Source organism: Halichoeres trimaculatus, unplaced genomic scaffold, assembly GCF_033239565.1.
Source record: "Halichoeres trimaculatus isolate MK-OKI-2021-1 unplaced genomic scaffold, fHalTri1.1 fHalTri1_scaffold_18, whole genome shotgun sequence".
In the NCBI taxonomy this organism is placed as follows: Eukaryota; Metazoa; Chordata; class Actinopteri; order Labriformes; family Labridae; genus Halichoeres; species Halichoeres trimaculatus.
In genome coordinates, this window is record NW_027437196.1 from 28,727,172 (window position 1) to 28,751,006 (window position 23,835).

The window sequence follows — 23,835 nt, forward strand, 5'->3', positions numbered from 1 at the left end:
TGGCTGTGAAACCTTCAGATGACAGTCCTGTCCTGTGTTTTTAAAGTTGACCCAGAATAACATCTTAAACTACCTGTTACTGAGACTTACACAATCTACCAAGAAGGTGTGTAATGGGTTGTAGATTGTGATTAATATACATAGACAAATGGCATATGCTAATTAATTACTCCTCACTCAGAGGCTGGTCCTCTATAAAAGTGGTTCCAGTTGTTGAGCTCTAAGAAAACGATCTGTGTCACATAAAAACAAATGGCTCCTCAGAGAGAGGCTGTGCACAGAGGGAGACAGAGAGAGGGACAATAAGATAGAGATGAGGAGAGAGACAGGAGTAGAGGAGGTAATACCTCAACCATGGTTTTTAGTAGAGCCAACAGGAGTTGGTTTTTGACATATCTGGAGATGCTGAGAACCAGTGCTGTAAAGAACACAAACAGTTTGTGTGATTCTCACTGAGCAGGAAGGAAGGCCAAAAGCCCTCAGCCCTTCATTCTGACAGTCATGTTGCCTGATCATTCATTTTTGACCATGTTGCTGTTGGGGTCTGCAGTCTGTTCTTGGAAACAGAGAGGATCAGCATGAACACAAAGAGCACTGTTTGCTTCCTTTCTTGGCAAACTTTGCACAATTTGTCTAGAGGACACTGTGCAGTTTGTAAAAAGTGAACTTTTCCTTGTCTTTGGGCAGAATTAGTTTAAAGGTTGTCTCCTCTGAGTGCAAACATTCCCCAGGCTGATCCTGAATGTTAAACAGAGGAAGTTCTAAGGTGATATAAAATAAATTCAGCCTGCGGGGCAGAGATGGTAACGATACATCTCTGCTCTCAAGGAGGAACTTGTTAATTAATCACCACTTTGACATCAGTAACACTTGCTTGGTCATACTAACAATGATGTAGTACATGTTTATAGGATGTGTGCGTTGTTAGGGCTTTGATCTAAGCTTTTTCTCTTTCTTTCATCAGCTAATGCTGTTTCTGTCTTTAAAACATACTGTTGCATTAGGTTTATTTCACTTCACCTCAGGCTAGAGAAATCATGCTTCCTGTGTGTGGTTGAGTTGTTTAGTCTTAAAAATCACAGACATCAGTGTCAGCTCAGGTCTCAGCAGTGACTGGGCAGAGCAGGAGAGTCTGTTTCAGCAGCAGCAGCAGGCTCAGAGCTGACTTTATTATCAGTCAGTATGAGAGCTGCCCTGCCCTGTGCTCACTGACCTCCTCCTCCCCTCAGCTTTCCCTCCCTCCACTGCTACTCAAAGGTGGAGGTCACTGAGACCACATTCATTTTTTAAGCTCACAATCTTTCCTTCTTTTTCCCCTTGTGTTGTCCTGAACAATCATGAGCTAAAAATAAAGTCTCTGGGGTTCTTGTAGCAGCACTGTAGCTGTGGCTCAATCATAAAAACACATAAAGACGCTTTAATCTTCTTTTCGTTCCATTAAAGCTCTGAGAAGCGGTTTTTAGTGGTGAATAAAACTGGACTAAATGAGATGTGAGGCCTCTGTGTGACCCACATAAACAAACCAGACCATCCATTGAAGACAGGCTGTTTCTACAGAGTTGTTTTTAATCCTTGAAAACGCTGGAGTAGAGTAGGTGTCACACGCAGAATTTGACAGTACATTAAACCTTTTTTTTTTATTTTTCCCACTAGTAAAGATTGTCAGTGAGTAATACAGTATTGCTTTATATCAAGGTCCTGTAATAAGCATTAAGAAGACCTTTGTAAGTGCTTATAAGATGCTCATTCACATTATTATTTGCTTATAAGACTATATAACTGCTTAATAAGTGTTTGATAAGGTCATTATAAGGGTTAGGCGTGAGGCCCCACAGGTTAGGTTTAGGCATGGGGCCCTGAATGGTTAGGTTTTGGGGAAGGGCTGGGGTAGGGCTCATGAGAGACAAAAGCAGAAGACAAAACACAAAGAGGGTTAGGGTTAGGTTCCATATAGCTTATAGATTAAGTTGTCTTGTATTAACGTTTACAATGACCTTATTAAACACTTATTAAGCAGTTATATAGTCTTATAAACAAATAATGTTAATAAGCATCTTATAAGTACTTACAAAGGTCTTATTAATGCTTATTACAGGACCTTAATATAAAGCGTTGCCAGTAATACATCTCACTCTTTAAATGCAGCACTGTGATGAAAAAAATAAAAATGCTGTATGAACAAAACAAAAAAAAAAGAGAAGTAGACAGGAGAGTCCTCACTGTGGCTTTAAAGCCTCAAGCTTCATTAGTATCTTAATCAAGCAGCCTTTGACTTTTAACATTTTAACATTTAGAGTATAGATCTAGAGATATAGATATAGACAGTAGAGACATACACTATATTACCAAAGTATTTGCTCACCCATCCAAATGATCAGAATCAGGTGTCCTAATCACTTGACCTGGCGACAGGTGTATAAAATCAAGCACCTAGGCATGCAGACTGTCTTTACAAACACTCGTAAAAGAATGGGCCGCTCTCAGGAGTTTAGTGAATTCCAGTGTGGAACTGTCAAAGGATGCCACCAGTCATAAAGTTTCCTTGCTCCTAAATATTTCACAGTCAACTATCCGCTTTATTATAAGAAAATGAAAGAGTTTGGGAACAACAGCAACTCAGCCACAAAGTGGTAGGTCATGTAAACTGATGGAGAGAGGTCAGCAGATGCTGAGGCGCACAGTGCAAAGAGGTCCCAGACTTTCTGCACAGTCAATTGCAACAGAGCTCCAAACTTCATGTGGCCTTCAGATTAGCCCAAGTACAGTACGCAGAGAGCTTCATGGAATGGGTTTCCATGGCCGAGCAGCTGCTTTCAAGCCATAAATCACCAACTGCAATGCAAAGCATCGGGTGCAGTGGTGTAAAGCACGCCGCCACTGGACTCTAGAGTAGTGGAGACGCGTTCTCTGGAGTGATGAATCATGTTTTCCATCTGGCAATCTGATGGACGAGTCTGGGTTTGGAGGTTGACATTTTGGACTGCATTGTGCCAAGTGTGAAATTTGGTGGAGGAGGAATTGTGGTGTGGGGTTGTTTCTCAGGAGCTGGGCTTGGCCCCTTAGTTCCAGTGAAAGGATCTTTGAATGCCTCAGGATAGCAAAACATTTTGGACAATTCCATGCTCCCAGCATTGTGGGAACAGTCAGGAGCAGGCCCCTTCCTGATCCAACATGACTGTGCACCAGTGCACAAAGTAAGGTTCATGAAGACATGAATGACAGAGTCTGGTGTGGATGGACTTGACTGGCCTGCACAGAGTCCTGACCTGAACCTGACAGAACACCTTTGGGATGAATTAGAGCGGAGACTGAGAGCCAGGCCTTCTCCACCAACATCAGTGTGTGACCTCACCAATGTGCTTATGGAAGAACAGTCAAAAATTCCTATAAACACACTCCTCAACCTTGTGGACAGCCTCCCCTGAAGAGTTGAAGCTGTAACAGCTGTAAAAGGTGGACCGACATCATTTTGAACCCTATGGGTTAGGAATGGGATGGCTCTTAAGTTTATATGCGAGTCAAGGCAGGAGAGCAAATACTTTTGGTTATATAGTGTAGCATGAGCACAGTGGAGAGATCGTCCAAAAACACTTAATGTCATACAGTATACCTGGAAATCAAGAATGAAAATAAAATCAAGCAGTCACAAAGTTTTCATGAATGTATGAAGCTTGATGAATGTTTGGTCATGAGTGAAAATCTATCTTCAGCTCTTCTTTTAATAATATTTCATGATATACAGAGTATATAATTATATGGTTGTATTACTGTATCATAAAATTGTTTATTAATTCTTCTGTGGTCTCTCTGTGTACATGTTTTCTATCTTACCTTTAGCCCACGGGACCTCATTCATGGTGGACTGCCACACCTGTTCCTGCTTCGCTGGTGACACCATCTGCTCCACACGAGAGTGTCTAAGCTACGACAGCTCTGATGAAGACCGCCGACACTTTACCGGTCAGTTTGTGTTTGTTTTAGGGGTGTAACGGTTCATGTATCCGTGCCAAACCGCTCCACCGTTCGGTTCAGTACAGTGCTGTATTCGAACAGTACAATAAGTTTAGCCGTTACACATGGCTCTTTAATATTTACGTGAGTACTCGTCTATGATTGGCTGAGCAGGGAAGGCGTTTTAATATTCATGAGGGAAGTGGTCTGTGATTCGTGCTTTGCGTTTATGTGCATATCATGTGGACGTGACGTCTCACGGTGAGCCAATCAGAAGATGAATATCAAAGAGCTTCTGTAGCCACAGGAGCTTGTGTCTGAATCGTGCATCATGGCTGCTGATAACCACCAACTGTAGCTTGAAGAGCCTCCCCCCTCACTGTATAATGGCAAGTTTTTGGTTTAATAAACATGCTAAACAAGCAAATGGTTTTGCGTTGTTCCGTACTGTACCGAAAATGTACTGAACCGGGACCCTAAAACCAAGGTACGTACCAAACCGTGATTCTTGTGTACCGTTACACCCCTAGTTTGTTTCTTTCATTGATATATATATATATATATATATATATATATATATATATATATATATATATATATATATATATATATATATATATATATATATATAAATATATATATATATATATATATATATATATATATATATATATATATATATATATATATATATATATCACACAAAATGTTCAAATGTTTGTGTCTTATTTTGGTCAAAATGTTTTATAAGACTCCATGTGAGCCTCACTCACCAGGAAAATGACATTTTTCTGGACTTGTCAGATGAGTGATGCTTTCGGTTTAAGTCAATTTTTTTATTTTTCCTACAGTGAGACACAATTTATCTTACTTTCCATCTTTGCAGTGTACACATATCTCTGAGAAGTTAACTTCTCCCCTGTCATTTCATCTGTCATGAACTCTCTGTATGCCTGATGTCATGCAGACTCTCCTCCCTCATTAAAGTTGTTGTCCCGCTGGTCTACCAGGTCTTCCCTGTAGCTGCCCGGACCGTTTTGTCCCTGTTTGTGCCTCTAACGGACGGACGTACCCCAGTGCTTGTGTGGCTCGCTGCATGGGCTTCAAAGACCATCAGTTTATGTTTGGAGTGTGCCGCCTCAGCAACCCCTGCGCCAGCAAACCCTGCCAGAGGAACCAGAGGTGGGTCCAGCTGTCTCTATGTGACTAAGTGACTGAGTGACTGACTCACTTACTGACTGGTTGACGGGGTGTCATCAGAGCTGACCACCTGACTGTCCTCATTCTGCAATTATCATCAGGACTCACTCATGAGCTCTGATCTGCAGCTGTTTCTGAGGCTTCAGTGTCTTGTGTTTAGTGTCTACAGATAAATGTTTAAACTGAAGTCTTTCATGTTTCCATTTTTCCAGTAAGAGTTTATTTTTTCCAGGACGTAAAGTGCTCTGGAAGACACTACACCCCCTCCCACACACACACACACACACACACACACACACACACACACACACACACACACACACACACACACACACACACACACACACACACACACACACACACCGCACACACATTTACCACTTCATGATGATGTCTGCTGTCATAAACTTTTATCAACTTCTTTTTTTCCTGGCTCTCTGTTCAAAGACTGAACACAATTATGAGGAGAGGTGTGTGTGCAGACTTTGTGGTTGCTATGGTGATAGTGCAGGCTTGCCTTGTTTGTTTTGAGCCAATAAATTTGCTCTTTTCCTGCACGTTTAACTGAAATATTCAGGGTCTTAGTGTGATGTGAAAAGTGCACAGAGAAAAACCTGTTTTGTTGAATATTTGTCATGAGTTTCAAATAAGCAAAAAGAAGTCTAGATGTGTTAATGTCTGTGTGTGTGTGTGTGTGTCTATAGGTGCCTTCCAAAGTACCGTGTGTGTCTGAGTGACTCATCAGACTGCCCGCAGTACGAATGTGTGGGTCGTCCTGGATCCTGTGATAGGAACAGCATCGAGCCGGCCTGTGACACCGACGGCCTGGTCCATCCCAACCTGTGCCAGCTGCAGCAGGCGGGGAAAGTCCTGGCCTACATGGGCCACTGCCAGGTGGGTCACACATGACTGCAGGAGGCAGCCAGGGGCATGGGCTGATGCCTTTGGTTTTCCTCGAAGCTCAGAGTGTCCCAGCTGTCAGCCTGAGCTGGATGCAGAGAAGAGGGCACTTCATAACCACTGTGTGTCTCACTCTCAGGACTCCTGTAAGAAGCCTCAGCAGGTTTGCGGCCACAACGGTGAGACCTACAGCACAGTGTGTGACGCCTTCTCTGACCGCATGGCTGTGGATTACGAGGGCCCCTGCCACGCCGTGGGCGCCGTGTCTGACATGGCGTCTGACTCTGCGTGCAGTGGGATCCCCTGCCCGCCTCTGTCCACTCCTGGCTGCCAACCTGTCACTCCACCCGGTGAGCGCTCCACTGGAAGAAAACACACTTTAAAGCATGTTTGAAGAGGACTGATGGGTACTGCAGGAGCATCCAGGGCCTGCTCTGAAATAAAGAATAGAAATAACAATAGAAATAATAGAAATAATCCATGACCTCTGACCTCTCTGCAGGCGCCTGTTGTCCAATATGTGCCAGTATGCTGCAGATCCTGTGGAACAAAGAGCAGATGAACACCTTCTCCAAGGTATGTTTCTGATAGTTCTGTGTCTGGAGACCTCTGCTCTCTTGACTTTGAAACAGGAATAAATGTTTAACATGTTGCTTAAGATAAAATTTCAAACTGTTAATCTGTGTAACCTTGGTGGATTGATATAATCTCACAGAGCAGTCAAAGAATCACAATGTTTGGACTAAAGATCAAACTGAGGTTTCACTGTCTTCACAATGAAGGCGGTGCAGGTGGTATGAGGTGTAATTACAGGTGTTGGCCACTTGGGAGAGCTATAAATCCAAACTGTCCCTACTGCAGCAACATGCTTATCTAACCCAAAGAACAAAGTGCAGTGAGTCCTGGAATACAATTCCACATCTAAACTTTTACCACCTCTTTTCCTTTTCCTCCTCACAAAACCTTAATCCTTTATGGACTCGGGTCTTCTTCCAGTTTCATGTGCTTCGGGAGCCTCCAAAGCAGACACCATGTTCGCAGCACCACGGCTGTTCTGCTGTCAGTACAGGATCCTTCAACCTTTCACAGATTTAGAGACCACAATTGATGATAGTTAAAGACAGATCGCACCAAATCACCCACACACACTAACCCATCCTTCAGCAGAGTATCAGCATCGTCGTCTCATTTTTCACATTTGTGTACTAAAACATAGCTTTAGTGTAAATAATCATTGTGGACAAGCAGAAAGAAGCAATGATAGTTGTTTTCACTGTGGATGCACGATATTGGATTTTTTTTCTAGATATGCCAATATTTAACAACTCATTCAGCTGATATTGATATTTTTTCTGTGCACATAATTGCAGAGATCGTCAACTGTCTTCTGTATTGGAAGTAGCATCATGGCGCATACTCTTATCACATTTGGAGGGTTCCCGCAGAGTCTTAAAAGGCATTGAATTCATAATTCTAAAAATAAGGCCTGAATTAGCATTAAAAAGTCTTAAATCCAAATTTCAAAAGTCTTAAAAATTTGAACACATTGGTAAGATTTATGTTAGTTTGAAGTAAAAAAAAAAATAATGAAGTAACATTTATCAATTTTTCTAAATAATTTCCTGATTTACTCTCATGGCAACATCGCATAATCACAATAGCAGAACTAACAAAACAGTGATGTGGTTGCACCAGGAACTTTTAAAGCAGATGCATGTCTTGGTTCTACCTAGGGTGCCTGGAGAGAGAAAAAAAAATGAGGAAAAATTGGCAAAAAAAATCCAAAAGTGGCTTAGGGAAATTGATTATGGCAGCAAAATTGAGAATTGAATTTGAAATTAAATTTCAAAAACCATGTAAAAAATCCAAAAAGGGTTGTGACAGCGGCCAAAAAAGATGAATGGGGGCAAAGTAGGCTTAAAGTTGTAAAAATTGGGTTAAAAAAAGGTAAAAAGTGATGTTTTATGTAAAATAAACATTGGGTTAAAATTGCCTCTAACCCAGGTAATTCATGTGGTGTTTTTGTTTGTTAGTTTTGTTTGTTTCAATTGTGGTTTATTGTCAACTTGTTTTTAAATTTGATTTCCAACGTCATTGAAAAAGTCTTAAAAAGTCTTAAATTTAACTTGCCTTGAGCTGAAGGACCCCTGATTTGTTATGTAATATTCTTTTCTTGAGCAAAATAGAAAAACATATATACTTGTAACTGTATATTTATTTATGACGATTGATTTCAAACAAAAAATACCAAACAATAAGTCCTACTTCAAATCTGAATGATGCTCCTTCTGAGAATATCATAACATTACACACAACCAAGGCAAATTTATGCCATTCTCATAATTGAGTCAGGAAACATAACCTCTGTTCACAGGAAACATGTGAGAAGTGCAGCTGTTCAGTTATTAAGCCCAAATTGATAAAATGGTTTACTTCGGTAAATGGTACATGTGGCTAAAGAGGGCTACATGTACCTTACAGACTGCTGCTAAACTTAAAGTTTAACTTAAAACAGGAGCCAAAAATGTGACTGCTCAATCTGAACTGTGTAAACAAAATTATAAAAAGTTACAGAAAAAAATGTATCATTGTATCAGTGGAATTTGGAGTGTTGGCAGATATCCGATATTTTATCCTAAGCCAAAAAAACACACAATAAGGAGAAATGATTACAGAATCACAGAATGTGGAGGTGAGTAAAACTCTCTCAAGTATTACAGAAAGCGTGGAGAGCAGGGCTTCCTTCCTTTCTCACGTCCTTACCTGCCAAGCAGCCGAGTCAGTTTGCGTCATGCTCCTGTACACGTGACATTACACGCCCAGCTCCTTTCTGAGTGCCTCACAAACTACAGGATTTCTAGTCGCAAATATTCAACATGTTCATGATTTACCATATCTCCTTCTGAAGCCTTCAGAGCAGACCAGACTGGACAAAATCACTCTGAACACCACAGGAAAATCCCACACCATGTTGTTTGCAAACACCAGACGATCGGGCCTTTGCTGGCGTTCTAAAAATCAGCCCCATTATCCTGTAGAGTGTACCGGCCTTAAGGCTGAGCGCAGTCACCCTGCAGAGGGAGATCATTTCAGCTGATTGTATTTGTGAATTATATTCCCCTCCAGTCACGACCCAGAGTTTGGAAAGGGCTGGAACATAAAATGACCGGTTAATTGAAAGCTTTGCCTTCAGGCTCAGCCTCACCCCCTCTATGCCAGCATTATGACTGCTGCTGCTGCTTCACCGACCAATCCATCAATCTCATGATCCATTTTACCTCATACCTTCATGAACAAGACCGGAGAGACTCACCCCCCACCAGGACGGAGCGACTCTCTGTTTTTGGCAGGGTATGAAAGCCTGAGTGGTGCAGGCCCTCAGCGCTGACACTTTGAAAATTGCTCCTCTAACTGCACGAGGTGAACACCAACAGATCCACACCCTCCACAGGAAGCAGAGATGAAACATAGAGATCCAGTAAATAGACGCCCTCCTTCCTGTTTCTGCTGCACTTCGTGATCCAGTCGACAGGACATTTTAGGACTTCAGCTTTGTTCGTTTCTCAGTGAGTTTTGGAAACCACACAGGAGAGTTACAGACTCCTCTGAGGATTTACAGCCAATTACTTTGTTGTGTTTTGTGGAACACCAGGTGCCAAGTTTGAGTCAAAAGTAGGCTCCTCCTCTGTGGCTCAGTGCCAGCAGCAGCACACACCCACAGCCTCTGACCATGACTACATGAACACACTCACTAGCCCAGCAACCACCTGTAGCATTGCACCTCTACCGCATGGGAGACTCCAGAGCCATGTACCTGACTTGCCATGTTAGCACAAGCTAATCACAGGTATTTGACACATACCTGGTTAGCAGAAAGCTAACTAGTTTCGGTCTGTGTTCCCAAGCTGCTCTCCAAGTTCCTGAGAGTGAGTGAAAGTCGAGCTTCACCCTCGTATAGGAAGAGAATTTATCTGTTTGGCATTTCATTTCCCTTCAGTTGTTTATTTCTTCCACTATCATAGCCACTACAATTAGCTTCTTCCATTCGTTGTCAGCGACGCACAAAGTCACTTGCACACTGGGTACGCTGCGAGTGGCTGATGTAACCACGTCTACTCTCTTCCCAGAAACATCCCAATATAACTAGGGCTGCAGCTATCGAATATTTTAATATTCGGATATTCTACTGAAAATCCCATCGATTAATCGATTAATCGATTAATCGAGTAATCGGATAAAATACATTTTTGTTTAGTTAAAGAGCAGTTATTTTTCAAATGAAAATTGTTCTCTTTAAGAAATAGAATTTTCTGGTACAGCATGTCAATAAGAGCACTTGCTTTGGTAGCTCCAAAATTTGTAAACACACTTTGACACATTTTTTGTGCCTTGTACATCTCATCAATTGTTGCGGAGCCAAATGGCACCCGTTTCGTAGAATGACCCATTAGTCTCCAAACTCCAGAAAAGAAGCTAGACTTTTTGCTTGTTGCTATTTTGTATAAGAGGTAGCTTGAGGGGTATGAAAACTCTCTTAATATGGCCTCAGCTCTATTTGAAATACCACTCTTTGATCTTTTTTAAAATTAAACGATTCTTCGAGGCGGAGAAAATTACTCGAGTATTTTTTGTAATCGAGTACCTCCAATCATTCGAGGAATTGTTTCAGCTCTAGATACAACCAAAACATTAATAACCAGGCAAAGGAAGGGGTTGAGGCAGACAAAGACACTGACACATATGTGTAGAGGCCCAGAGGAGACAATTTTAGTTTTTAGTAAAATCCTGCAGACTCAACCTTTAAGAACTCTAATGACATTTGTTTTGCTTTAAAAAAAACACCTGACTAAAATGTTCACATGTGATTATCGGACATTCATAATCCATGATAATTTTCTCACTGTGTGTCCGATCTTTACAAATACAATGCATTCCTCTGACAGGCTCACTCTGAGGCGCTGTGCTAGCTCAGTCACTTCCCTGTTTGCTGTGGGCACAAGTTCTTAGAGCCACTACATATGTTTTTCATCTCCTTTTCATCAATGATTTGATGAAACCAAAACCAGACACTGTTTATTATTTATTACAATTTTTATTCATTTTTTGCTGCTATTAATTGCTCTGTCTTGTTGGTTGTTTTTCCTGCTCCATGCTACGTCCACTGTCGTAGCTGCTCAGGTTAGCTTCTTCAACTTGCTACCATCAACACACAAAGTCACTCCCGCACTGGGCACTCTATGATTGGTTGAGGAAGCCAAGTCTACTCTTGCCCAGAAACATCCTAACACAATCAAAACATCAGCATACAGGCAGAGGAAGGGGTTGAGGCAGACACAGACACTGACACACTGGATAGAGTGGATGGAGTGTAGTGCACAGGGATTTGGACAGTTGTACAGCCCTTTACACACCCAGACCACTCACTGTTTTATATTGTCATGTGACATTGGAGAAAGACAACACACTGATACTTCTACACTTGTTCAAGGTCTGTCCTTGGGTACAGTTTAAGAAAACATTCGCTTTGATCAAGAATTCTTTTTATGCTGCTCCCTGAATATCAGAGGGAAATATTCCACCTTCTCTTCACTCCAGCAGGAACAAGCTGCTTCCCTTTGTTGTGTGTGTCAGTGAACAGCTCCTCCATAAGTACATCCCTTAAGGAAAAAGCTGGCCTCCCCTCATTAAACAACAATCACAGGTGCTCACTTCCTCCCACCTTTGGCTACAGCTTTCTTCTCACACTCCACCCCCGAGCCTCCTGGATGTGTGCCCGGCCTGTTGAGCAGCAGGAAAGCCTGAAGCCTGCTGATGCCTAAACGCTGACATGTTAGCAGCTAATAAGTCCCTCAGGCATCTCATTCTGATCAGCTTAATCATACAACAACAAAGCCCGCGCTGGCTGTTAGTCAAGCCGTCTGAAATCCCCCTGCACAGCCACATCACAGTGAGACTCAGCATTAAGCCTGTTAATACCAAACACAAGCAGAGCTGATTTGATCTGCAGCTGCTGAGATACATGAGAATATGAGTGTAAGTCCACTTAAGCTGCAGCTCGGCCTGCTGAGAGGCCTCCTGCGCTGTTCGTGCTGTAACAGGCTGCTTTTATAACACCAGCGCCCTCACACACATTACGTTTATTCATTTTATTAGCGTTAGAATATGTGATCAGGGCTCTTCTCTGAGAAATGTTTGCCCCTTAATTGAAGCTCAAACATCAAAGCATGGTCCCGGGAGATAATGACACTATCAGAGCAAGGAGAAAGCCAGGAGTGTCTCTAGTGTGCACAGTCTGATCAGCATCCTCCTGTGATGTAACTTGAGTCAGCAGAAGTTTAGACTTTATAACTACATGTTAGGAAATGAGGGGATTTGAGGTCAGGCTTTGTTCCTGCTAAGTCCCTTCTTACTGTTCTGTGATTGGCTGGTACCTCTCTGTCCTAATGAGCTTAGACAGCCAAGAAGACAAAGAGTTATGCAGTCTATTCCTTATGATACCAACCATCCCAGGTGAGCTTTTTTGTCGAACAAGATGAAGTCAAAATCTATTTTCAAACATTTGACAATACTAGGTAAGAAAGACCAGAGCACAACATTTTTTAAGTTATCATGTGACTCACCGGAGCTGCTCAAGTCCAAGGCCTTAAAGTGATACTCCGGGATGGAACAAGTTGGGTCCTGTCACAAGGTTTAGGGCAGAAATTACCCCTACAGCAGTGTTTTTGTGCAGCAGAAGCCCAGAGTGCTCGCACCAAGCACCCCCTCCCTGCTCCTCTGCCGGTTTCCTCTGCACTCAGACGAGGCCATATTTTACTTGACCAAAAACACAAATAAACGGACTCCCACCGAAAAAATCTGATATTATTCTGCATTCACGCTTTATTTAGAGAATTTTCAGCGCGTTACTTTCACACAAAAACACAGCTAAATAAGGCTCTAGTTCTCATCGTGTTGTAAAACGGCGCTACCTCCACTGCAGAGCCACAGCTGGCTACGAGACGCTCGCCGCTTAGTGCATCAGTCTGCGCGTGGCGTGCCAGATATAAACAAACGCAGGTAGTCTGCCAGGACTAGAGCCTAATTTAGCAGTGTTTTTGTGTGAAAGTAACGCGCTGAAAATTCTCTAAATAAAGCGTCAATGCAGACCGATATCAGATTTTTTTGGTGGGAGTCCGTTTATTTGTGTTTTTGGTCAAGTAAAATATGGCTCCGTCTGAGTGCAGAGGAAACCAGCAGAGGAGCAGGGAGGGGGTGTTTGGTGCGAGCGCTCTGGGCTTCTGCTGCACAAAAACACTGCTGTAGGGGTAATTTCTGCCCTAAACCTTGTGATAGGACCCAACTTGTTCCATCCTGGATTATCACTTTAAAGGGAACAACTGCCTGATTTTCATGTAGGTGGCTTTGAGGTCTAACAGCTGAAATACACCAGATGTATGTCCAGTCTCTCTTCAGTCCGTCACGGCACCGTCACTGATCAGATAGGTTTCCATTCAAGTCAATCTGTCAATTCGCACTGGATCCGCTCTGTTGTGGTCAAGTTGCTCTGTTGGTCCAGCAGGTTGCAGCTGATACGCGACAATCCTGTTTCTTCCAGAAATGTGAGGCATAAATTCACTGTGGAAGATTGAGCTGTATAGGACTTTTAAAATAAAACAAACTGTGTCAAAATCAATTTTAGTCGTAGCTTGACTATGACAAAACTTAGACATAATGAGTGGAGCCAGACCAGGAGTCAACAGGTTTGAGGTTTCACAGCCCAACATGAATGAAGAGAGACTTATCAATGGAGTGGGTAGAGCAGGAACTCCTCAGTCTATACAGCTTGTTGGACTGAAGACACAGCCGGTGTGAGTTGACAAACGCAGTCAATGCGCAACGGAGCAGAGCTGGACTGCTAACTCGTTCATATGAAGAGTAGGTTGGGCCCCCATGAGGTTTTCCCTTGAGTGGATAGCCCAAGTTTGAGTCCAGCCTGTGACCTGTTTCCCACATGTCATTCTTGCCTAGCCCCCTTTTCTGCTCTATACACGGTCCTCTCCTCTCTGATTAAAGAAATGAAAGGCCAAAAAATGACTTGAAAAAAGAGAAGAAATAGGCTACAAAAACATTTTTAAAGAAATGGTTGTGAATGAGAACAAGAAAGCCACCCAGCATCAAGGAGTGTTTGAATTTGCACTGTTTCTTTATCAGTGAGTTTTCTGTGTGCCACCATATCGAACAGGAAAGAGTTCAGATTTTATGTTTTTATTCACAAATCTGAGCCAGAAAACTGCAATTCACTGAGAAGTCAACCAAGAATAACAAACAGTGAAACGCATTTTCTGTTCAGAAATGAAAGAAAATAACTGTAATTTAACAACAAGAAAAATAATAATCATGATGTGCTTTACTTTTCCTCTACTCTTGTTGTAAAACAGTTCATTTGACACTTGGATCACAACAACTATAATTATGTTTAAGCATTAAAGATTTCATTTTGGGTAAAGAGCCAACACATCTAGGTGGATTTACCATCACAGAAACATGAAGGGTTATGGTAGTCCACCATGTGCTGGGTGGTAGTCTAATGAATTTGTTAAGCTGTGTAGATTTGGGTCGATCAAGGCTGTTTTATGTATTCAGACAGACAGGCAGACTTTGATTTTGAAAAGTTCACATTGGTTCCAGTTTCCATGAGTCTTGGTTACGTCCCTGTGTTTTAAGTTTCTGTGTTATAGGTTTCATTTACACTGTCGTGCTTGTGGGTATCCTCTGGAAATCCCACAAAGGGCTCAAAAAGATCCCTCACCCAGTTTATGATTTGACAATGGGGCAGTCCTAAGCCTCACAGACTTAGCATTAACACGCCTCAAAGTCAGTGAGTGTGGACATTGAGACAGAGCCAATGAGCTGAGTAAGAACAGAAAATCCCAGCTAAGCTGGAATAAACTAAACAAGCAAAGTGACAACAAAGAAAGCCAGTGTCTGGCTACAGTGTGACAGTGTGACACAAGGGGAGACGCACACTTCAGTTCATGGGGAAATGGGGCCCAGGTGGACACAATGAGAGGCTGTGATCACAATAACCAGGGCAGGAAGTGACTTGACCTGAAATGAGAGGAGAGACGTGACAACAAGACCAAAGTAAAAAGTGCAAACTTAATGTAAAAAACAGACGCAACAACTTTCACATCAATCCAGGGTCACGTTAGCCTCTCAGTGTGCAGCTTCCATACAGTGTCACAGCTTGGCAGAAGCTTTAGGGAAACACTCTGTGGTAGGTGACTGGAACCATCGTGGTTTCTAACCCAGCTAACTCCTAGAGGGAGAGACTTTACAGGGTTTAACACATTGTTTCACCTAAAAATGCAAAAACACAGAGAAAAGAATCTGCATTTGCACGGAAACGCTGAGGGATTGAAAATGGTGTATTAAGCATGCCAGGCCTGTAGGTGGCGCTATAACTGTCTTGTCCTGGAGCAGCTGTAGGTAGATCCCCACTGAAGTAGAGTCGGGCCGATCATCTGGTGTGTTGGTGAATGCCTGGTGCAGAAGTGAAGCAACAGATGCTCATTTTACGGTACTGGTGGACTGTTGTTTGCGCATGTGCAAAGTGGAGCATGGAATCGGTGTTTCCACTGAAAAATCCAGCTTACTGTTTGCACAGCAACGGTGGCTGCAGCGTTTCAGAAAAAAAAAAAACGTCCTGTCAATGGTCCCTCGATAAAATGCCTCATACTGGACACAAGCCAAAGCCTGAAGTTTCTAATCTGAGTTTTAGACTTTTGATTAAATCTGAAAAGTCACATTTCTATTCTTCTTTGTGTGCGTTGTGGAGTAATTCTTCTGAAATGATTTTTTTTTTTAAATCTGTTTTTTCATTCCTGTACTTCTAGAAAAAGTTGTAGAGAGTCTTCTGTCATGGAAAGCTTCTTTCAGACTTTCTTTTGAAATAATTGGATTTCTTCTTCAACATGACTTTTTCTATGAATTTTTTTTTTTTTTTAAAGGCTAGTCTTTTTTTTAAAGACCTAGTATTCAGACATTGTTCACTGCACTGACATTGGTGAAATCATTTTTTTTATATCAAAGGTAATAGATGTGAGACTGTTAAAAACTTTTCTGAGTTGAGTGAGGTATTAGTCCTCTCGTGGAGGAGTTAAGCCAGAAATCGCTGACTCCTGAGAGTAACTAGTTAAGAGGTTGCTCCCAGGTGAGAATTTACTCTGCCCTTCATTAGAGAAGTGTTTTTTATCAGCTTTTGTTTGAATAAGATGACGTGGAATGATTTAGACATGAAAACTTTGGTTCAACATTGACGTTGGTTTTTCTGTTTGATGTTTGACCCCTTGGTGCAGCTGAACAGGAACCAGCCAGTGACGGTGCACGACGTCCTGCAGATCCTACGGCTTCACGTCTCAGTGCCGCAGTGCGACGTCTTTGGATATCTGAGCATTGACCACGAGCTGGTCGTCCTCATCGCTCCAGTGGACCATCAGCCCACAGCGCTGCAGGTAAAACACACAGGACACAGAACATTACAAAGCTTATTTCACCTGATGATAATGATTGACATCAGTCATCTGCTGAGAAAAGACCGTCAGGGTTCAAACATGACGGCTCTTTAAGAAGCTGCAACAGGGCAATTATTTTTGTTTGATATTAGTTATGGTTTAAAAAAATGATTTTTGTCCAAAAGCTGATGTTCAGTTTCAGATATACAGCATCATTCCCACATCTCCTCTCAGGTTTGACTAAAGCATGCACGGCGGATCATAAAGAAAAAACTGTAAACTTGGACTTGTTTGTGGTGTAGATCTAGTTTTACTGCTTGTTCGTGAGTTTCATACATTATTGCATTTCGTGAGTGGGATACAGATCTGGTCCAAAATTTAATTAGCTCCTCCTTGGCAGGACTTTCCCTGTCCACCAAGAGTTTGTGAATATTCTGCCTGTAGTTTTTTTCCCTGTAATCCTGCTGACAGACTCACAAACAGCACAGGGCCCTTTGGGGGGCTCTGTCCTAAGCACTGGAGTGAAGATGGATCCGTTAATCCAAAGAGTCTGTTTTCTGTTTATGAGGAATTCAAATATCCGATTTCAGAGTGATGAGCTGAAACCCATGGTGCTTCATTTCATCCTTTTCATTGAGGGGGTTAGATTGAGTTTTGAGCTAAAATCAACAAACAGCATGTTTTTCAGTTCTGAGTGCACATACAAATTATTCCACATTTGCAGGGACCCATTGTGAAGGCTTGATAAACAACGTTTTTTAGGAAGAAACACTCCACAGACAGGGTGGACTCAGGAAGTAGACAGAGATAGACCAACGCGTTGCTGGAGCCTGTTTATTCAGGGTTTTGTGACATTAAAAGCTCTGTGACAACTTTATAAGTGATTTTGAAATAGTCTCACTTTAATTTGTTTTTCTGTTCGTTATCCATGATTTCAAATGAGATTATCAGGAACTAAAAAGTAGTTTTTGGAAGTGCTATTTCTCTGTATCCACAGGCGGGTTGAACATGAGTCCATTTACTGCAACATACGGCGAAAGTCTCTTTAATGACTCCACTCACGACAAAGTTCAGCAGTTTGAAGGAAGAAGTAAAATCTGTGTTTTTCTCTGCTGAAAACAATTTCTGTGATTAATGATGTGATGGTGGACACTGGAGCCTAACTGTCAGACAGAAAAAAGGACAGAAGAGCAGAAGAAAGATAAACAGGAGAGAGATAGAGCACAAGCTAAAGGCTAAAACAGGAGCTAATGTTTGGTTATGGAGCAGCCTGTTTGGCTGCAGTGTTAGCAGGACTGCAAATAATCAGTCCAATAACTAATTACACCATGAAGTAATGCAGGTGCAGATTGTGTCATAATTTGTGGAAACCTTCTGGAAAACCCCATCAGACAAACTCAAATTCAAATTGTTCATGCCTATTACAGATAATCAGTAATAAACCTGGTGAGTGGTAACTGTGACTGAGAGAAGATCAGGAGAAACACGTTTTAAAATGTACATTTTGTAAAAAGAATTTAAATTTAAATCAATCAATCAGATAAACACAGAGAAAGGGAACATTTGGATAAAGATCTTGAACAGAGTTAATGTGTGTGGTGTTAAACAGAAGAAAAGCTCAAAAATAAAATCAGTAATATGAAGGCTGCTTTGAGGAACAAGCACCACAGCAATGCTTCAGTAACTCTGTGAATAACTCTACAAGCAGCTGTTTGATGGATTCCAACATTTCACCACACACAAGAAGAACCCAGATGAATAAAAGTGAAGAGCAAAGCAAACTTACAAAACTGACTGCAGTGAGCCTCTTCGGTTTGAAACTTTGATTGTCTCCCTTATCTCATCTGTTTACTGAAAAATGTCACATATCCTAAATCTAAATTTGCTGTATGGCTCCACACCCTCATACTTTTACAAAGGATCAGTTGGATCCCTAAATATCAACTGTCTATTACGTGTCTGTCTAAAACTATCAATTTTCACATGTTTGGTCTGAAATGGTAACACATAAAGATGTCTGCCTTTAAACAGCCAAACAGGAGCAGCAATCCTGCCATTAGCGCCTGTGATGGGGGGGGGTCTACCGCCATTAAATTTAACGCTCTGTTGGGGCATTAATCTGAATCACGCATACTGTGCTTTTTTTATTTTCACCATCAGTGTAAAGGTCTGTTTTCATCTCTCATGGCTGGGGATGCATACGGGCCCTGCTCTCCAAAACAAATGCGCGCTTTGGGGAGAATCACATCTTTGTAACAGTGGCTCATGGTGCTCATGGGAAATGGTGTCTTTACAATCCAATCTGGTTTCAGATTGTCCTCACAGCACCTTTCAGAGGAATCTTTAGCAGGGGTCTGCAACTTTTGACTCTGGAGCCTTGTGTGGCTCTTTGACTCCTATGCAGTGTCTCTCTGTAGCTTTGAAAAAAATATTGATTTTTTAAATTATTTTTCTTGAGGACACTAAAAAGCTATGATTTAACATTTTTTAACTGAATAAGCGTCTCATCTTGTAATTGACCAGCTTAATATAAACGCCTGATTTGTGGCAAAAAAATAGCAAAACAACAAAAAATGATGAGTTGAGTGACATCATCAATAAATCTTAAGACATCTACAATTTCTTGAATTCAAAAAAAGTCTTGTTTAGATAATTAATCAATATAACCTGTATATAAATTAAGTTTTAAACCCTGAAACAACTTAAATCCAGGTGAGATGAGGCAAATAGTTCCTTTGATTGTAACGGTTACAGACCCTAATTTAGAGAAACACTTTCTTTTATTTAATTCCAAATAAATCCAAACTCTTCAGAGAGCTCTCATTACTCTGACATCAGGAGAGAAACTGTGGTGTGTTTATTCTAGTTGACCCTCTCCGAAAAAAACTGTAGTTCTTTAAGGATGAAGACTACCTTTCCCATGAGCACCGTACCACACAGCTGTAAAGATGTGGCTCTTGCCTGTGTATGCTCATCAAAAGGCACAGATCTTTATTTTAACACAGCTTCTCTCTGTTCAAAAGTGATGAAGTGATGTGATGATAAACTTTATGAACTCTCTGTAAATCCCTGTCAGTTAGTGAGCTCCAGCAGTTGGCTGGGTGTGCTGATTTAAGGCCACCCATCACTGCCCCGCTGTGGTGATGTGAGCCTCAGGGTCTGAGTGATGTAAACATGCAGACAATGAGAATCTCTTATTCTGAAGGAGCAGAAGCAACTATGTTCAAACATTTTTTCTCTTTTACCCAGCCAAGCACTGCATGTAGAGTTTCTCCCCTGGACACAACACCACAGCAGAGATTGTAGATGTTTCTGCTAATCCTGCTGCAGGATCAGCCATAAGGTGCAAAACAAAGTGGGAAATAAGAAAGCTACCCCAAAGAGAAAAAGAATGCTTGCCAACTTTCTCCTCACTGTCAAACTTTATAATACCTGAGTGATGAAACCCATTCAGCCTGTCTCACAGAAAACCTCCAACTAGATGTAATTAATTACAATTTTTTTAAACCAATCAGGTTTTACGATGGAGGTAAAAGGAACAAGGCATCAGTTTGAGTGACACTGTTTCAGAATCAGTTTAAACGACTTCACGGTCATTTCTCCACGTGTCCCTAATCCCAATCCCTCCATGATGTCTAATCTGACTAAAAGATGAGTTTAAGTAGCTACTGTACAACTGTAACTGTCATATATCACCAATTAACTTCATGTCACCAGATGCTTTTCTCAGCACTGACAGCTTACAACCATCACCTCTGCTGTATTAATAACACTGGTGATGAATGTAATATTTACGTGAAGGTGTTCCAGCTCCGATCTCTCTTCAGATTTACAGCAGGCCTCCCCGTGTGATCTGATAAACAAATCATTACCATAAATATACATTATAATCACAGCAGAAGTTAATTTTCCTAGCTGCACGGTGTCTGCGGTACAACAGACGCTCTTTCATCTTCTCCTTTCTCTTTACACATGCACACAAACATATACGCTGAGACGCCAGCAGCTCGCAGGCGCAGCCGTGTTTAGCTCTGCTAATTACACCGGCTCACTCCTTCTGGACATAAATATTCATGCCTACAGTGATTACAGGGGTAAAGTGAGGGGGAGGACGCATCTGTCTTGCTCTATGTCTCTCTTCACTGTGCCGACTTCATTGGATTCCTTTGTTTGTGCAGTTGTTCATTACAAATAATTTCACCAAGTGAAGCATATATTTTATTTATTGAATGCACAAGTTGTTTTATTAAACAAGCATGACAATGTACATTAAATGGATGTTTGTACCGTTATTGTTCTGACACAGTCACAATTATTGTCACTATCTGTACCTGTGGTTTATAACAAGGGGTGACAGTAGTTTAAATTCTTGATGGTACCATTACCAAAGCCTTCATCTCCCTCTCACTCCATTCATTTTTAAATAAAGTCAAAACCTGTAGCCACCTGTAGGCCTGAAGACTAGGCAGGAATTAAAATCACTCATTAATATGGTAATCTATTTGTTTTCATTTAAACACCAGTAATCATCCAGAGTGCAAGTCTCTTCTTTTCTCTTTTTTCTTTTTTTTTATTGTGCAACAGTACAAAACAGTGACAGTGATAGACAGAAGAGTTGTAAAGTGCTGAAGGCAGTGATGATTGTGGCTATAATGTAAAACATAATGACAAAGATTACTTAAAAAGGGAGCAAAAAGGTGAGTAGATAACGAGATAAGTTAACAATAAAAGTAATGACAGAATTTATGTAATGCTATAGGTGATAATATTATTTGTAGTGACATTGATTATTGCATATTATTATTATTAGCAGTAGCAATATTAGAAATAATAGCAGTAATGATGGGTAATAATCAGATGGTGTAAGAATATTACAAGAATACAGAATACAAGTCTCTGAGAACAGATGATGAGGTCACCAGCAAAAAGTCAAAGTGGAACCAGTTGTGGAAAAAGTCCTAGTGTATTAAATTAAACGCACCCATTCAATCCCCATGGCAACCTCTGTGTAGACTCGCATGTGCACTCAAGTACTGCTGAGTGAAACCTCCACTCGTTGGCTCATGAACAGTGTCTTTTCCAAGATGTTCTGTTTCACAAAATTGATCAAAATTAAACAAACCACAGCCGATAACTGTCCCACTGGTTTTATTTGGGACATTTTGCAACAAACCTAAAGACATTAAATGTGTGGTACAAGTTACCAAGGCTGGGAGCAGAGGAGATCACTGGGCTGTCCCTGAGGTGACGGGGAGAGAACCAGGGCAAAAGCCTTAAAGTGATACTCCAGGATGGAACAAGTTGGGTCCTATCACAAGGTTTAGGGCAGAAATGACCCCTACAGCAGTGATTTTGTGCAGCAGAAGCCCAGAGCGCTCGCACCAAACACCCCCTCCCTGCTCCTCTGCAGGTTTCCTCTGCACTCAGACGGGGCCATATTTTACTTGACCAAAAACACAAATAAACTGACTCCCACCGAAAAATCTGATATGGGTCTGCATTCATGCTTTATTTAGAAAATTTTCAGCACGTTACTTTCACACAAAAACACAGCTGAATAAGGCTCTAGTTCTCATCGTGTCGTAAAACGGCGCTACCTTCGCTGCAGAGCCACAGCTGGCTTCGAGGCGCTCGCCGCTTAGTGTATCAGTCTGCATGCAGGTAGTCTGCCGGGACAAAGAGACACGATGAGAACTAGAGCCTTATTTAGCGGTGTTTTTGTGTGAAAGTAACGCGCTGAAAATTCTCTAAATAAAGCGTGAATGCAGACCCATATCAGATTTTTTCGGTGGGAGTCTGTTTATTTGTGTTTTTGGTCAAGTAAAATATGGCCCCGTCTGAGTGCAGAGGAAACCAGCAGAGGAGCAGGGAGGGGGTGTTTGGTGTGAGCGCTCTGGGCTTCTGCTGCACAAAAACACTGCTGTAGGAGTCATTTCTGCCCTAAACCTTGTGATAGGACCCAACTTGTTCCATCCCGGAGCATCACTTTAAAGAAGAGGTAGGAGCCTGGCTAAGGCTCAGAGAACAACACACCAGGATTTCAAGATAAAACAGGAATTGAACACATAACATATAGCACAAGATATTACACCCGCAGGTCACAGCTGATATGCAACCTTCCTATTTTCAGAGGATGCCGTGACTGTTACCCATCTATTCAAGATTGAGTAGGACCTTTGCCTTTCAAAATAGACCAAACTGTGTCAAAACCAGATGGTATTTAGCTTTAATACAACAACAAAGCAACATAATGAGCAGAGCCAGACCAGGAGTCACCAGGTTTGAGGTTTTACAGCCCAACATGAATGAAGAGAGACTGATCACTGGAGTTTGAAGAGCAGGAACTCCTCAGTCTGTGCCTCCCGCTGTCTGTCAGTCATACAGCTGACATCATCCAGTCTTAACAGTCAGCACAGAATGGAGACAAAGCTGGTGTATTTGAGACGTCACAGTGCTGAAACTGACATTTCTTGCCTTCTCATGCTAATTAAAATGTTTTTATCACTAATATGATTGTATTTGTTATTAACAACAAAAACAGAAACAGCTTTCAGAAACCGTATGAACACTACCTCTCAGTTTTATCAAATTACAACCAGAGTCTGAACGAGGAACAAAACTTTCATTTTTGATTAGTAAGACAAGATTAACATCACATGGACAGTTGGATTTCTTATTAAGGATTATTGAATGTATTTGTAAAGCATGACTTCCCTTATGCAGTCAACCTTTTCTCTGCACTTGCATGAGAAGAATCTCAATGAGCACTAAAGTTGTCTCATAAATGATGCTGTCTGATTTAAAGCGACTTGATTGTTTTTGTGCGTAGGGTTGATCGTGTATTAATGAATTCATTAATATGCTCTTTAGATTGCAGAGGTGGACGTGCATTCATCCCTCTCTTTTTTCCTCTTCAGTGTGTGTGCAGCAGGGTTAGGGCTGAAACAGACAGAGGTGCCCGTTCAGACAAAAGACCATCATGTATAATTGCATCAGAATTATATAATGAAGCTATTTTGGTACGGCAGGATGTTTAGAATCTGCCTGCATAGACTAAACATCCTTCAGCTGCCTCTGAATGATGACGCAGTTAAGCCCCGGTGGCCAATGCCACAAAAACAGCATTTGTTTACCACCAGAGATACGATACATTTCAGGATTATTCTCTTTCTGTGGATAGTTATCAGTTTTAAGCCTTGTTTTTACAAGCCACCAGTGACCTGTACCTGAACACAGATCAGACTGTGACCTTGTTTTATGTCAGCTCCTCATCTCACCCCACATCACAGGC

The 23,835-nt window shown here is 41.5% G+C and overlaps 1 protein-coding gene across 1 annotated transcript in view; it reads left to right on the forward strand.

Annotated features, from left to right (window-relative positions):
* reck (reversion-inducing-cysteine-rich protein with kazal motifs) overlaps positions 1–23,835 on the forward strand; it is a 124,770-nt gene that overhangs the window by 87,348 nt on the left and 13,587 nt on the right. Inside the window, exons 15-20 of the mRNA XM_074693548.1 lie at positions 3,838–3,960; positions 4,962–5,133; positions 5,856–6,045; positions 6,191–6,401; positions 6,554–6,627; positions 16,389–16,544. Coding sequence (XP_074549649.1) covers positions 3,838–3,960; positions 4,962–5,133; positions 5,856–6,045; positions 6,191–6,401; positions 6,554–6,627; positions 16,389–16,544 — 926 coding nt within the window. The remainder of the gene's footprint in view (positions 1–3,837; positions 3,961–4,961; positions 5,134–5,855; positions 6,046–6,190; positions 6,402–6,553; positions 6,628–16,388; positions 16,545–23,835) is intronic.